This window comes from Mytilus californianus, unplaced genomic scaffold, assembly GCF_021869535.1.
Source record: "Mytilus californianus isolate M0D057914Y unplaced genomic scaffold, xbMytCali1.0.p SCAF_7, whole genome shotgun sequence".
NCBI classification, from domain to species: domain Eukaryota; kingdom Metazoa; phylum Mollusca; class Bivalvia; order Mytilida; family Mytilidae; genus Mytilus; species Mytilus californianus.
Window position 1 is genome coordinate 8762608 of NW_026262723.1, and position 16457 is coordinate 8779064.

General features: G+C 32.6%; 1 protein-coding gene across 1 annotated transcript; it reads right to left on the bottom strand.

The window, feature by feature from the left end:
- Positions 1 to 2380: 2380 nt before the first annotated feature.
- On the bottom strand, positions 2381 to 16457 carry LOC127710004 (ras-related protein Rac1-like). Its single transcript, XM_052215714.1, has 5 exons — positions 16273 to 16457; positions 14894 to 14968; positions 7871 to 7985; positions 6194 to 6256; positions 2381 to 5028 (listed from the first exon to the last, which is right to left on the bottom strand). Exons 1-5 carry the CDS (start codon positions 16305 to 16307, stop codon positions 4726 to 4728), a joined length of 591 nt encoding a protein of 196 aa, XP_052071674.1. The 5' UTR covers positions 16308 to 16457; the 3' UTR covers positions 2381 to 4725.

Below are 16457 nucleotides of genomic sequence, written 5' to 3' on the forward strand. Positions count from 1 at the left end.
CATTCTTCATCGGCCTTTACCAATTAAGGTGCATGAATTCCAATGTTTGTCGCCAGTTGACATTTGCCGTAATTTATTTTCGATAAATGTATTCAGCTTACACCAGGTCGTTCGTTTTTTTTTTTATTTTGAATTGTTTCACATTTTTTATACCCGGTACTTTTTATATATAGCTTACTGTAAATGGGTGTTGCTCATCGTGCAGAGACCTGTATTGTTACAATCCATTTCCCCTGGACTTTAGTGGATAGTTGTCTCATTGACAAAAATACCATGTACATCTTTTGTTTTTTTGATATCGAACAATCGAACTCGAAATATGACTTCAATCTTTTATCACATCTATCGACAACCGTCGATCACTCTTAAAATAACACATTTGTGCATTTTCTTCAGATTTTTCATCGACAAACAGCAACTTGTCATGTAACAGTTTGGAATCCATGAAGAAATAAAAGATGTTCCCGTTAATTACAGTTTTTTTTCTATTTTTCGGAGTTGAGTTATCTCCCATTGACCGAATCGCTTTGAGCAACTTTTGTTCTACTGTTTGAATCGAAAACTTCTTGATATTCTGTTTGCCTGTTGCCAGTTTTTCTGCATAGCGCCTTTTTATATACACATCCGATTTTGTCTATTTGTCCAATTAGTGAAAAATCCGATAGTTACACTGACTTATTCCCCCGTAAGTTGCTAGTCAGGGGCGGATCCAGGATTTTGGAAAGGGGGGGGCGTAGTATTAAAGTTCGCCGATCGGAGCGAGGCGAAAATTTTTTTGGACCTTTTTTTCACTAAAAAACATAAAATAAGTGTAAAATGCATTTTATAGTTAAAGTGTAGGGGTTGGACATTTTTGGTGCCGTATTTTCTCAATCAATTGTCTATTATGAAATGATTGGATGGATCCAAAGCTATGTACTAATTAATATATTTGATGTGGGATTTGTCAGTAAAAAATGGACATGGAAAAATCTCGTTTGTTGTATGGTTAGTTAGCATAACCTCACAGAATTCTTGTTGTAAACAAGATATACGGCTATTCAATGAAGTTTACAATACGACCGACACGAAGAAAGACAAACAAGCAATTTTCATCCAAATGTTTGGTTGAAATGTTTCACCCAACAAGGGAAGTGAGGGGTTCCAAATCAACCAAAGGCTACGAATGAGTCGGAAATGACAATGAAGTTGTGAATGACGGTCGACGCATGGAGACATATAGGCCACACCCAGCAGGCAGGTTGCAGTCGGGCCTTGAAAAAAGTATTCAGTATATAAGTTCGGCGAAACAGACATTCCGGTCAGATATGGGATTCACATGCAACCCCCCCCTTCCCCCCCCCCCCCCCCCCCCAAAAAAAAAAAAAAAATTACGCCCTTTTTTGATTTATCATGTTCATATAATGCTAAATAATTGTTCAAAAATTTTTTTTTCTAATAGAAAAAAAGTGTACAAGATTATTATTTTCAATCCAGATACGGCCAGAATTTTTGTTTAAGGCAAACATCAGGGTCAGAATTTTTTCTCTAAAATATCTCAGACTTCCCCTTCAGATCAAATGGTTCGTACCTTAGACTTTAAATGTATATCTAGAGCTTACTGACTGGGGATCACTATTCAGCAATGTTATAAATGGGCTGGGGCGTGTGGGGTTAAACATGTTTTCGTAGGTAAATAATATTGCTGTGGAACTTTTTTTTCATGAGAGTGTAATAGAGTATTACTTTCTGTTGGGTGGAATTGTGAAATATAAGTCAATACGTTCTTGCTCAATACTTTGTCGCTTTGAAGGCGTCATGCTTGTCTTCCTCAGCCTAAGCAATGTGTTACTGTAATTTGAATTTCAAAATGACTGAGTGACGTTTTTTTTCGACGAACTGGTCAACTCCACCGTAGAGAATCACATGACTTTGACATAATCAATAATATATTACAGTAAATACGAGCGAAAAGTATCTTTATAAGTAAAGAATTGTCGCATAAAAATTAAATACACGGGAAATGGCAAAGTTCACGAAGTCTAGTCTGATTAATCATTTTACAAAAAAAAAAAAAAAAAAAGTGCAAGCAAAAGGCGGGGGGTGGGGGGGGGGGGGGGGGGTTGGGGGGGGGGGGGGGGGCGTACGCCCTCTACGCCCCCCTCTGGATCCGCCACTGCTAGTATATATTAATCGACACTATAAACCCAAAGCCTATCGTTAATACGGCACAGATTGCTCAGTGAAATTCAGAAATAAATGTGCAATATATCGTTGTATCATCTGCGTGATCAAGCTTCGCCTGGACATGATTGTCTTTTTCCTGCACAAATAAATGAATATTGAAAATAAAAAATAAAAGAACGGAGGACACTGACTAGCTTCTAGACTATACACGAAATCAAAATCAAATATTTTTATTGATATTAAAGTCCAAACATTGGACTAACATCAAGAACAAACATATAAGCAACACACTAACAAAAACAACAACAATGTGGCGATTTATAAAGAAAAACCACAAATACACATTAAGAGGTAAAATGCATAATCAATGCTATCACAGCCGAAGTCTTCACTTGTGGTTATCTCCCATGGACTATTAAAAAGATTATATATTCACATGAGCCTACATATACATTGTAACATATAGTTAATTCACATGAGCCTACATATTCACTGTAACATATAGTTAATTCACATGAGCCTACATATACATTGTAACATATAGTTAATTCACATGAGCCTACATATACATTGTAACATATAGTTAATTCACATGAGTCTACATATACATTGTAACATATAGTTAATTCACATGAGCCTACATATACATTGTAACATATAGTTAATTCACATGAGCCTACATTTACATTGTAACATATAGTTAATTCACATGAGCCTACATATACATTGTAACATATAGTTAATTCACATGAGTCTACATACACACTGTAACATATAGTTAATTCACATGAGTCTACATATACATTTTAACATATAGTTATCATACTTGTTTTAAGGATTTATATAGTTTATGCATCTTGTACGCTCAACTGATTCTAATTTTTACAAATTTTCAAAATCATTTATACTTAGCATGAATTTTTAGCTGCGAAAAGGATGGAATAACATATATATTATAATTGAATAATTCTAAACGACATATATTTAATGCAGTACATGACATAAAGTTAAAATCACATTCCACATCAAGTTTACAATTCTTTGTTAAATAGGCAGGTTTAAGTTCCTTCCATTCTCAATTATAAACATGGCTTTAACTTCTCTCGGAATTTGGGTCTTCAATGTCTTCAACTTTGTACTTTATTTGGCTTTTTTAAACTTTTCTTATTCGAGCGTCACTGATAAGTCTTTTGTAGACGAAACGCCTGGTATCTCTGATGAGTTTATTTACAACCACTGGGTCGATGCCACTGTTGGTGAAGGTTTTCTCCTCGAGGGTATCACGAGCCCAGTAGTCAACACTTCTGTGTGTGTTGACTTGAATTATCATTGCTATGGTCATAATTATAAATTACTATTAACTGTTCACACAACTTTGAATTTGTTTGAAATACTAAGGATTTTTCTACTCCAGGAATAGACTACCCCTATAGCTGTATTTACCTTTATAGGATTAGCTGTATTTGGCAAAACCTCTCGGAATTTTGGGTCGTCAATGCTATTCAACTTCGTTCTTCATTTGGCATTTTTATATTTTTTTTATTCGAGCGTCACTGATAAGTCTTCTGTAGACGAAAAGCGCGTCTGGAGTACAAGATTTTAAGCCTGGTATCTATGATTAGTTTATTAATATACCACCATAAATTCTGTGGATATCATAACTTCGGATTCTCTCTGTATTCTTCGCTCACTCGATCGTAATCGACGAATATATGGAATACTTATAGGCAAAGGAAACGTAATATTCAATTTCAACGATTTAATACTTAGCCGATATTGGAATGAAATCAGAATTACAAACTTTTAACATTCTTCTTTTTGTCTATTACAAAATTAACTTTTTGTACTTATTAATGTTCTCCTTTGTTGACAATTTTTGGATATAATAAAAATCTATCCTCAAATAAATGTTTTTAATAGCTGTTCTTGTGAACTATTGAGGGACTATATAGTTCCCATGTGAACGTTTGCTTATAGTACTTTAATTGTTTTTATTCAAGATTTTCAAATATGTCATACAATAAATTCTAAAAAAAAAGAAAAAAGAAATACAATACAATACAATCAAATCACAAAGGTCTAAATATTATATAAACACATAATAGTAAATAAATATAATTTTAAAAGTAGGTTGCATGCGTAATGATTTTTTTCATATCTTTTAAAAACATAAACATGCAGTCATACAAGCATTACTATAAATACAAACAAGTTTAAACCTTTTGTTCAATACTCTTTCACAAATATATAGTTTTCTATTCACTACTCACATGTTTATACTCTTTTGTTGTTTGTTTGAATAATAACATAGATGCGTGAGATTGTGCATGTATATTGTGGTAAGCACCTTAGTTTTAAACATACATATGTATGCTGGGAATAGTTTAGTTTGCAGAACATTATCATAACATTGAAGATGAAGAAAAAGGGCGGTATCGACTCAAGTGTAAAACATAACTTCATATATGGGTCATATATTCCTAATTCGAGTTTTTTTCAAACAATTTTTGTATGTTACCTGTAAGTTGTACAAGTAAAATGCGTGCAAAGATACTACAATTACATTAAAACACAGCTCTTCACTGCTTTTTGTTCTTCCTCGTCTTTGTCGCCATTATGTGTCTGAGCAGAGCATATAGAATGCAAACCAACGTTAAACACATTGTCAAGACCATCTTTAATTAATGAAGAACATTCCACATATTTAAAAGCGTGTATTCGTTTACACAATTCTTCTGCTTTAGTTCGAACACACCCAGAACATCCATGGCTGTTTGACATTTTACTATCGAGCAGATCACTTTTAGTACCGACCAGGATAAAAGGTGTATGAGGACAATGTCGAGTAATTTCACGATACCACTGAAAAATAAATGAATTTCAAGATTATTTTCTATTTATAGATATTCCTATCAACATGGATATTAAACAGGAGATCTGGTTGTTAACGCCAATGAGACAACAACCTAATAACCTAAGTTTCGAGAAAGTAGACGACAAACACATGTGTAATACTCGAACTTTATGTTAGACAAATTGTAAAAAAGAATACAACTGCAAGTCATTCGTAGTCTATACAACCGCTTGTTTTTATAAAATACTTTCTAGACAGGGAGCGTTTTTGTTATTTCCATATTGTAAAGACACTTGTTTGTTGTTAAAGACCATACAACTAAGCTGTCCTTCAGATGATGTCTTTTTATATTTTGTATCATTGGTTCGTTTTTTTTTTGTAAGCAATCGGCTATTCTCGGATATATATCCGTTGCCATCTTTACGGAATTGAACGACGTGTTTTGACAGATGTGATTAATGCTGGTAGCGACAAATCCTCGCGAGATCCCATTTCAGACTTTTAAAACTCTCCTACATGTTCAGTGTTTTTTCGCTTTATATATTCACAGCTTTTTCCATCAACAATATTAAGTAGTTTTGGATACTAGTAGCATAAAACTTTCTGTGTATCGAACCCATGAAAATTTATTAGGAACTGAACATTTCAAATTTTACTGTCAAGCATTATATCCGCTCTCTTTCATTAAGAATAAATTTATATTTTATCTAAATGAATGATTATGTGGAATAGGCACTGCCTATTCTTACGCAATACCAGATCTGGCACTGTATAATTTCATTTCTGTCAAATGTATACTAGTATATATATTTATCTTACCTATACATTTCTAGGAATATGATGGACCGTGTATATTTCATATAGGATTATGGAATTTACTGACCCCATATATATCGTATTAGGTCACTAGCACACTGTGTAACTAATAATACATATATATATCTACATTATTTGAAATTTGTGCATTCTGACTGATGACGATGGGTTTTATATACAAAAAATTCACACCTCCATATATTGTAAGAAGAATAAAAGATGAAAACTGATTTTGAAATTCTAATAAGGCGTGGTATTCCTATACTGCCCTCAATCAATATAGTAGACATAGAACTAAGTTTTGTTTTCATTATAAGGGTACAACGTAACAAAAATGAAAAAGAAGGAAATACTTACAATCTTCTCTATGTTTTCCATACTATTGAGATCAACAAGTGAGAAACACAAGAGGAACAAATCCTATAAATACAATGATAGAAATGATGAGGATTACATCTTTTTGCAACTTTTTTCATCTATGGTACGTATATGTAATATCATTGAGTGCGATTCATCACCGAATTTTTACTTGTCAGGAACAGCACTAAGTGTGCCATGGGTGGAGCAGGAAGTAGGAACTGTTTACCCTATTCGTTTTTGGTAGGATTTGAGTTGTTCAATATCTAGTTTCCGTCGTAGTGTTTTTTGTCGAATTGTTTGCCTATTCGCCATTTTCTGCCATTCCCCCTTGGTGTCCTCGCCCTCTTTCTACATGTTTGTGTGATCAGTTTTGATTCATTTTTAAATTATTCTGCTGTATTGTAAATTGTATAAATCGTGACTCGTTAGTAGTCTCCAAGTTTTTATCTCATTATTTTTGTATAAACTTTTAGGAATTAGATGATGATAACTACTAGTGTTTTTTGTCTGTGACTTTTGATACTTTCGGATTTCCCAATTTTCAATTTCGAGTGCCACTGACAAAACAATTGACATGTAAATATGGTGTTAGATGCTTATAAAGTGTCTTGTCTTGTCTTCAGTGTGATTCTGTATTGAACCTATTTGCACTTGCCTTAACTCCAGGCGTGATACAGAGCTTAACACGTGGTACATGTACAAAATAGTATATTACAGTCTGACATTGACGGTTATACCACATTATCATTTCATTCAGAATTAGTTTTTGTGAAATAAAATGCATGAAACTACATTCTCCTATACTCTATCATCAGTATTTACTACTAGATTTATGTTTGACTGTTCTTTGGTTGCACGTTTGGTTGCCGTCCCGTTTGACGTTTACGTAACATCGTTCTTTATTCATATCTATTTATTAAAATCTACATTACAAATTTGTGTAGTCTATTATGAATGCTTGAAACTGTTCCATTCTTAGAAACGCCAAATATTTTTAGCTGAATATAACGTCAAAGTACCCAAATTGCACCGAGTACCCAAATTGCACCTATTCAACAAAAATAGCTGCGAAAAATCTTACAAGTTTTCTTTGAGACTAAATAAGTTGTATTTTTATGATTTGACATTATAGACGTCTTTTAACATAGGTAACTATATTCAAATATACAAAAAACGTTCACAGTATATATTTCAACAGATGAAGCACACTGGAAAAAGTAAAATATACGGAACGTCGCCATGCGACGTTCACAAAAAGTCATCTTTTAAAAATGAGCAAATAAAATATGTTACAAGCATCTATTTCTTAAAAAATGAATACTAAGCATGGACTAATGTCAAATTGTTCTAAATATTTGAATAAATAAAACAAAACAACTGTTATTTGATTTTTAAGGATGTGAATTAAAGCATGGTTGCAATCTGGGTACTCTTCATTACAGAATCATGGATCGTTTGGAGGTCGGTTCAAACCCATTTTTCTATGATTCACTATGGATTCAAAATTAAATTGGTGTAACTATACAGTAAAAAAGGATACATCTACAAAATAAACACAGAATGGTAACTTTTGTCTGGATCGTTAAAAAACGTAGGTGTAAAAACTGTCAAAATAGGTGCAATTTGGGTACCCTCACGTTAGTCTTTTTCCGAGTGATAAGTACACAACAGTACCGTTAGAGGATATGCCAAATGACGCAATCTGGCGTTGTCTTCTTCAACATTGGTGTCCCATAACACAAGTCGGATAGATTTACCCAGGAACTGAATGTCCTTCCTATAGCCATTCCTTTTAACAAAAGATATGAATAAAACTATTGTTAAAATGTAGATTTATTCATGATAAAAATATTTTATATAAAAAAACAAAGTGTTTGTGTGTTGCGTTTCCAACTGCTAGATTAAATTAATGAGAATGACTCTGTGTCATGAAGCTAGCATACAAAAAACACGTTTAATAATTTCATGCGTCCGAAGCGCTTTCTGGATTCACCTTCACCAGGAACGCTCAAAGCCAAACATTTGAAATCCGAGGATGTATAAGTACCGAAACCGTTGAAGAGCTATATGACAAAAATACCTAAAATAAATAGCCAAATTCATCTAAAGTCAAAATGAGGTTTCTCATCCTCTCTGTCTGTGAAATTGTTCGAATTAAAAAATAATTCCGACTATCATTTCCGTCATCCGATTTGGATTTATGTGAGTAGATTTGAGTAGATTTGATTTGTATAGACGAAAAAAGTTCATTTACTTCTTTCAACATTAATAATTACTGCATCTGTTGACAAAACTGCTTTCATCGCTTTAAATTTGTCAAATTTATACATCATTCTATACTCAATTTGAAGAACTTCTGATTTAATTAAAAACCAATTGTTCAGAGAACAATTGAAGGTCTTTCCACCAGTGAGGATCTGTTTTGATATGAAAATATTAAAATTTTGTTTTAAATGTCAATTTCCGCGTCAAATGACAGCTTATTGTACGCTGATTCCAAAAATATATGGTTTCTATACAAAAAGATATAAATAAGGGAGATAATTTTTTACTTCCGGTTTAAAAGATGTTACTTCCAGTATTGTTTGATAGTTTACTTGACACTGATTCCAAAAATATATGGTTCTATATACTTTTACATTAATTTAGTACAAAAAATAACTACTTCCAGTTTACAAAAGGTCACTTCTGGTTGACTTTTTCAATGTCACATTGCTTGCAACTTAATGCAAAAAGTCCCTTGGCTTTATCATGTATACATATGAGGTAAAAGCAAAGGTCAAAATCTATAACGTTAAATTAACCTATGACCTTGAGCTCAATTTCAAGGTCATAAACCAAGGATCTCAAATCAAAAGACTCTAGGTCTTTACTTTATATTGTTAAGGAGTTATATTACCATACGACTAATATTAGATATAAAAGGGGGGAAAACTCGCATCAAATGTCTACGTACCCTTTCAACAAAAATTAACGTGTTACAACATGTCGCAACTAACAATTGTGTGAAAATATTTTGTCGATATCTTATATGATTTCTAAAAATAAGAGATAACAAGCCAAAATCAAAATTTTGAACATAACCTTGACCTTTGACCTTGACCTCATTTTCATTTTTTTGGACCAAGGACCTCATATTAAAAAATCCTAGGCCTCTATCACTTATGGTTTTCCAGTTAAAAATGCATTTCACTTATATCAAATACAAAAGGGGAAATAACTCTCATATGGAGTCTTCGTAAAGCTTCGGTCTAAATAAAACCTAACATCCTGAGGATATAACGAGCAATTTGGAAAAATAAATTTGTCGCTTTCTTTTACGGTTGCGGAGGAGATCTCATAACAAGAAAAACAGTGTTTGGGGAGATAACTCTTACAAAGAAAAATGTTCGGTTAAACAGGGTCAGTTTCAAAAGCGTATAGACTGTATGATATCATATACCAAAAAAAACTAAGCGACATCTTTTGAAACAAAAATACACCGCAAGAAAAAAATTAGGCGGAAGAAAAAAAAAAAAAATAGAACGTCAAATTAAACTTTGACCTTGACCCCAATTTAAAGGTCATGAAACAAGGGCCTCAGATCAAAAGACCCTAGGTCTCAATTATATAAGATGAATGAGTTATATCACCATACATGTAATTTTGAATATAAAAGGGGAGAAAACTCACATTAAATGTCTCCGTACCCTTTCAACTCAAATTTACTTGTAACGACATGTCGCAACTAACAATTCTGTAAAAAAATTTGTCGATATCTTATAAGATTTCTGAAAATTAGTGATAACAAGCCAAAATCAAAATTTTTAACATGACCTTGACCTTTGACCTTGACCTCATTTTCATTTTTATGGACCAAGGACCTCAAATTAAAAGACCCTAGCCCTCTATCACTTATGGTTTTCCAGTTACAAATACATTTCACATATATCAAATACAAAAGGGGAAATAACTCTCATATGGAGTCTTCGTAAAGCTTCGGTCTAAATTAAAACCTAACATCCTGAGGATATAACGAGCAATTTGGAAAAATAAATTTGTCGCTTTCTTTTACGGTTGCGGAGGAGATCTCATAACAAGAAAAACAGTGTTTGGGGAGATAACTCTTACAAAGAAAAATGTTCGGTTAAACAGGGTCAGTTTCAAAAGCGTATAGACTGTATGATATCATATACCAAAAAACTAAGCGACAACTTTTGAAACAAAAATACTCTGCAAGAAAAAAATTAGGCTGAAGAAAAAAAAAAAAAAAATAGAACGTCAAATTAAACTTTGACCGTGACCCCAATTTAAAGGTCATGAAACAAGGGCCTCAAATCATCGGACCCTAGGTCTCAATTATATAAGATGAATAAGTTATATCACCATACATGTAATTTTGAATATAAAAGGGGAGAAAATTCCCATTAAATGTCTCCGTATCCTTTCAACTAAAATTTACGTGTTACAACATGTCGCAACTAACAATTCTGTAAAAAAATTTGTCGATATCTTATAAGATTTCTGAAAATTAGTGATAACAAACCAAAATCAAAATTTTTAACATGACCTTGACCTTTGACCTTGACCTCATTTTCATTTTTATGGACCAAGGACCTCAAATCAAAAGACCCTAGCCCTCTATCACTTATGGTTTTCCAGTTACAAATACATTTCACATATATCAAATACAAAAGGGGAAATAACTCTCATATGGAGTCTTCGTAAAGCTTCGGTCTAAATAAAACCTAACATCCTGAGGATATAACGAGCAATTTGGAAAAATAAATTTGTCGCTTTCTTTTACGGTTGCGGAGGAGATCTCATAACAAGAAAAACAGTGTTTGGGGAGATAACTCTTACAAAGAAAAGTGTTCGGTTAAACAGGGTCAGTTTCAAAAGCGTATAGACTGTATGATATCATATACCAAAAAACTAAGCGACATCTTTTGAAACAAAAATACACCGCAAGAAAAAAATTAGGCGGAAGAAAAAAAAAATAATCAGAAGAAAACCAATAGGTCTTTCCACGGAAAGGTGGAAAGACCTAATTAGTAGTTTCCAATATGGTGTGTAGCCAAATGAACAACACTTCTCAGATTTTTCTGTTTTTGAAGTAAAATAAATAGCTGAACATTTTTCTCCTACTTCTACAATCTTCAAATCATTTAGATATATCGTTTTATAATCTCAATGATAAACTTCAAAAAGAAGGACATTGAATATGAATGCGTTATTTACAATTATTATTTCCTCTTAAATTTTCAAATATCTATTATTTAATAGTTGTTTCCTAATTTTGATTCAAGATAAAGAAGATTTATTTAAAAGGCCACATTTTACTGCTCTCTTATATACCGGAAACAGATAATGTATATATTTTAACACTAAAACAGTATTATAACGAAAGAATCGACGGGATATACCTCAAATTATAGTAATCGCATTAGATTTAGGGCAACGGCCTTGGTTTCAGCAATCTTAACAGGGATTCATGAGTTTAAAACTAAAACGATTTAGATTTGTAACTTTCAAAAATCTTAAATATGGGTAAAAAATAGGTAAAACATCTGCACTGTGTAATTTATAAACAAATGCGTACACTCATACTATAAAGCCTTTAATCATAAGCCTACACTTTTACAATATACTAGTAGTCTATAACCATAAGCGTATATATACAGTGTTGCCTTCAGATATAAGCTTACAATTACACTGTATAAATGTAGTCTTCAATCAAAGAGTATACACTCATATTGTATAGCCTTCAATCATAGCGTACACTAATACTGTATATAGCATTCAATCATAGCGTAATCACTCAAACTGTATATAGCCTTCAACCATAGCGTCCACACATACTGTATATAGCCTTCAATCATAGCGTATACACTCATACTGTATAGCATTCAATCATAGCGTACACTCATACTATATATAGTCCAATCATAGCGTACATTCATACTGTATATAGCCTTCAATCATTGCGTACACGCATAAGGAATATAGCCTTCAATCATAGCGTACACTCATACTGAATAAAGCCTTCAATCATAGCGTCCACACATACTGTATATAGCCTTCAATGAAAGCGTATACACTCGTACTGTATAGCCTTCAATCATAGCGTACACTCATAATGTATATAGTCTTCAATCATAGCGTACACTCATACTTTATATAGCTTTCAATCATAACGTACACTCATACTGCATATAGTCTTCAATCATAGCGTAAACTCATACTGTATACAACCTTCATTCATAGCGTACACTCATTCTGTTTAGCCTTCAATCATAGCGTACACTCATACTGTATATAGCTTTCAATCATAGCGTACATTCATACTGTATATAGCCTTCCATTATAGGGTACACTCATATTGTATATTCTTCATTCATAGCCTACACTCATACTATATATAGCCTTTAATCATAGCGTACACTCATATTGTATATAGCCTTCAATCATAGCGTACACTCATATACAAATATAGCCTTTGTATGAGGTCGATACAAGGATATATTGACCTGAAAGAAGTATATAGACTGAGGACGAAGTCCGAGGTCGATATACTTCTTTGGGTCGATATATCCTGTATTGACCTCATACAAAGGCTATATTTGTTATATTATTAATTTTCGACCATATTTGTATCAAAATCGACATTTGATTTTGTTGGAATTTTATAGATATTATATTGTCTCCTTGACAATAACAACATATTAGTTGTTATTTCATTTACTTTTTGTTTGTTTGTTTGACATCTTATGTATTTGAAAAAAAAATTGTCAAATAATCGATCACAGATGTCATTTGTTTCAAAACGTTGAACAATATCCTGAAATTCATTACATGACGTCACAAAGTATATCGTGCAATATGCTTTTTGCTGTGTAATATGCTTTTTGCTATCCGCCGTTTTCTCTCTACCTTCGAAAATATAGTTTAACATGTGACTATCCCTAAACGAATCAAATTTGATAAAATATACGAATTAATAATATTACTATATATAGCCTTCAATCATAGCGTACACTCATACTGTATATAGCCTTCAATCATAGCGTACGCTCATACTGTATATAGTCTTCAATCATAGCGTTCACTCATACTATATATAGCCTTCAATCATTGCGTACATTCATACTGTATATAGTCCTCAATCATAGCATATGTACACTCACACTGTATAGCCTTCAATCATAGCGTACTATCATACTGTATATAGTCCTCAATCATAGCGTATACACTCACACTGTATAGCTCTCAATCATAGCGTACACTCAAACTGTTTATAGCCTTCAATCATAGCGTACACTCATACTGTATATAGTCCTCAATCATAGCATATACACTCACACTGTATAGCCTTCAATCATAGCGTACTATCATACTGTATATAGTCCTCAATCATAGCGTATACACTCACACTGTATAGCTCTCAATCATAGCGTACACTCAAACTGTTTATAGCCTTCAATCATAGCGTACACTCATACTGTATATAGCCTTCTATCATAATGTACACTCATACTGAATATAGCCTTCAATTGTAGCATACACTCATACTATATATAGCCTTCTATCTAAATGTACACTCATACTGTTTATAGCTTTCAATCATAGCTGAGGATCATATTGTATATAGCCTTCGATAATAGCATACACTCTTGCATATTCTTAAATTTATGTGATACATCAAGACTTCAGGTCTAGATTTTTATGATATGATTTAAGAAGTTATATGAACATTTCAAACATTTTGAGAGAATGGTAGGCAAATGTACCGTGCCTGGTGCCAAGATGAATCCTTTTGAAAAATAAGCTTTCACTCATACTGTACAGCCTAGTAAAACAAACATAAACTCACAATGCAGAACTTTCAACATTTAATTATATCGTATGTACCTGGTTTTAGCAAGTATTTACACATATCTGTCTTATAAACATATACAGCATTTTGTTAAACGATTCTATTTTATTTTCATACAAGGGTTTGAGCAATCAAGAAAAATGCCACCGGAAGTTAAGCAAACAACGAACAATCAATCAATCAATCAACCAATCAACAAAAATCTTATATATCTCTTATAATATCTGGTTTCAATAAGGCAATTGTATATTCACTAACACAATTTGCAAATAAATTGGAAAGAAGCCAATCAGATTTCTAGTATACGGAAGTAGAAAAATACCGATGGCTACCCTTGATGATGCACATGTCTTTGAACAGTAATCATACGAAACGATGGAAAGTACGTATTAACAAGACGTATCGTAAATAAACAGCAAGAACACACATATCAATTTAAGCTATACAATTACTATTCAATATTTGAACGATTTATGAAAAATTGATATAATAAATGAAACATGTTATGAAAGCTTCCCACAAAAACTGTCATTCGGTGTCAAACAATCAACATTATATTTTAATTGACTACTCTTATATATAGTCAATCACATTCGAGATTCTATTCATATTTGCAGGAAAATGACTCCATTAGGGAATAATAAGGTCATGAAGGAAAGTTGAATATTCATTGGTCCATCGAACTGCATCCGTATAAAGGTTAAACTAAAAAAATCTCCTTCGTGTGATATATTTTTATGGGATATTAAGGTAGTAATAAACCTTAAGTAGAAGTCAACGAGAAAATCCTCGAACTTGAAAATTTACACATTGTCAAGGAAGTACACTAAGTAAATACTTACGACACATTTTTAATGTCATCGTTAGGAAACTGTCCTTCAACATATGATCTAAGCAAGCACCTTTTACCAACATTCCTACAAGCATATCATTATTTAATCTAAAAACTCACTTATGTTCTTATGTTGTACCGTTACACAACTGTCCCAGGTTAGGGGGGGGGGGGGGGGAGTTTGGCGCCATCAAACATGTTTAACCCCGCCGCCACATTCTGTATGTGCCTGTCCCAAGTCAGGAGCCTGTAATTCAGTGGTTGTTTTTTTGTTGTTGTTGCTGCATACCATTTTTGTCTTTCGTTTATTGATTTGTACACAAATCAGGCCGTTAGTTTGAATGGTTTTACATTTGTCATTTCGGGGCCTTTTATAGCTTACTATATGTGGTTTGGATTTTGCTCATTGTTGAAGACCGTACGATGACCTCTTGATGTTAACTTCTATGTCATTTGGTCTCTTGTGGAGAGCTGTCTCATTGGCAGTCATACCACATATTCTTAGTTTTATATTAAAAGATTATTAAAAAAAACCTAGTAAAACCCGCCTTAAAACTCCGCTACATTTACGTGTGCCTGCCTAAAGCCAGTAGAAGTTGTATTTCATATCTTATAAACTTATAAATGTTGACAGATATGTGTTTGTATGTTTATGTATAGCCAATGTTTATTGTTTTTTGTAACAATCCTGTAATTTTGGATTTTTAAACCAATAAAGTATCTTATCTTATCTTAATGTTTTACTTTATTTTAAATCATTTCTGATTTTATTCATAACTTTGATTGCCTCGTTTCGATTTAGAACAAGACTGTATGTGGGCCTCTACATGTCTTGGTTAATATCGATCTATTACATCACTTCATGATCCTTCTATTCACTCGATATGATGGAAAATTTATATGTGGACCCAAAATTAAAGGTCAATAAAATGACTTTGAACGAAATATTTGTCGCGGGACGTAAGCAAACAACAATGATTTAAACTAGGCAATTTATTTGTAGAACTGGATAAAAATCAATTGTAAAGTAGTAGACTACACATGCATACATATACCTATTATCAAATGTATCACATGGATTAAAGATTAACTGAAATAGAGGCCTTTTATGAATAAAAATTATTTGGCAAGGAAATAATTTAGAAGATTAAAATTATTTTTTGTAAACGAAAAGGAAAGAACTTAGATACGAAACTATTTACTTCGATGAGCTTAAAACATCTATTATGTACATGTATAATGTGTATATACATGATATATCTACCTTGACATACAAACTTACATATACCATTTAAAATTTTACAACTATCATAAAATAAAGATATTCAACAAAGTGTAGGAAAAATTATAATATTTGCATTTGAATTGAATTTCTATGTAAAAATTTACCGATCGCCAACAGCCACAATCTTCAAAGACAGCATCCTAAGGCATATCAATATTCAGAGTGAGACATCTCTTAGCTAATATGTATATACATAATTTACAAATGTTTCCTTTTTAAATTGACACACAAACAAGGATGTAAATCATGAGAACTCTTTAAAAACGCTTTCATGGTTCATTTTTGAGGA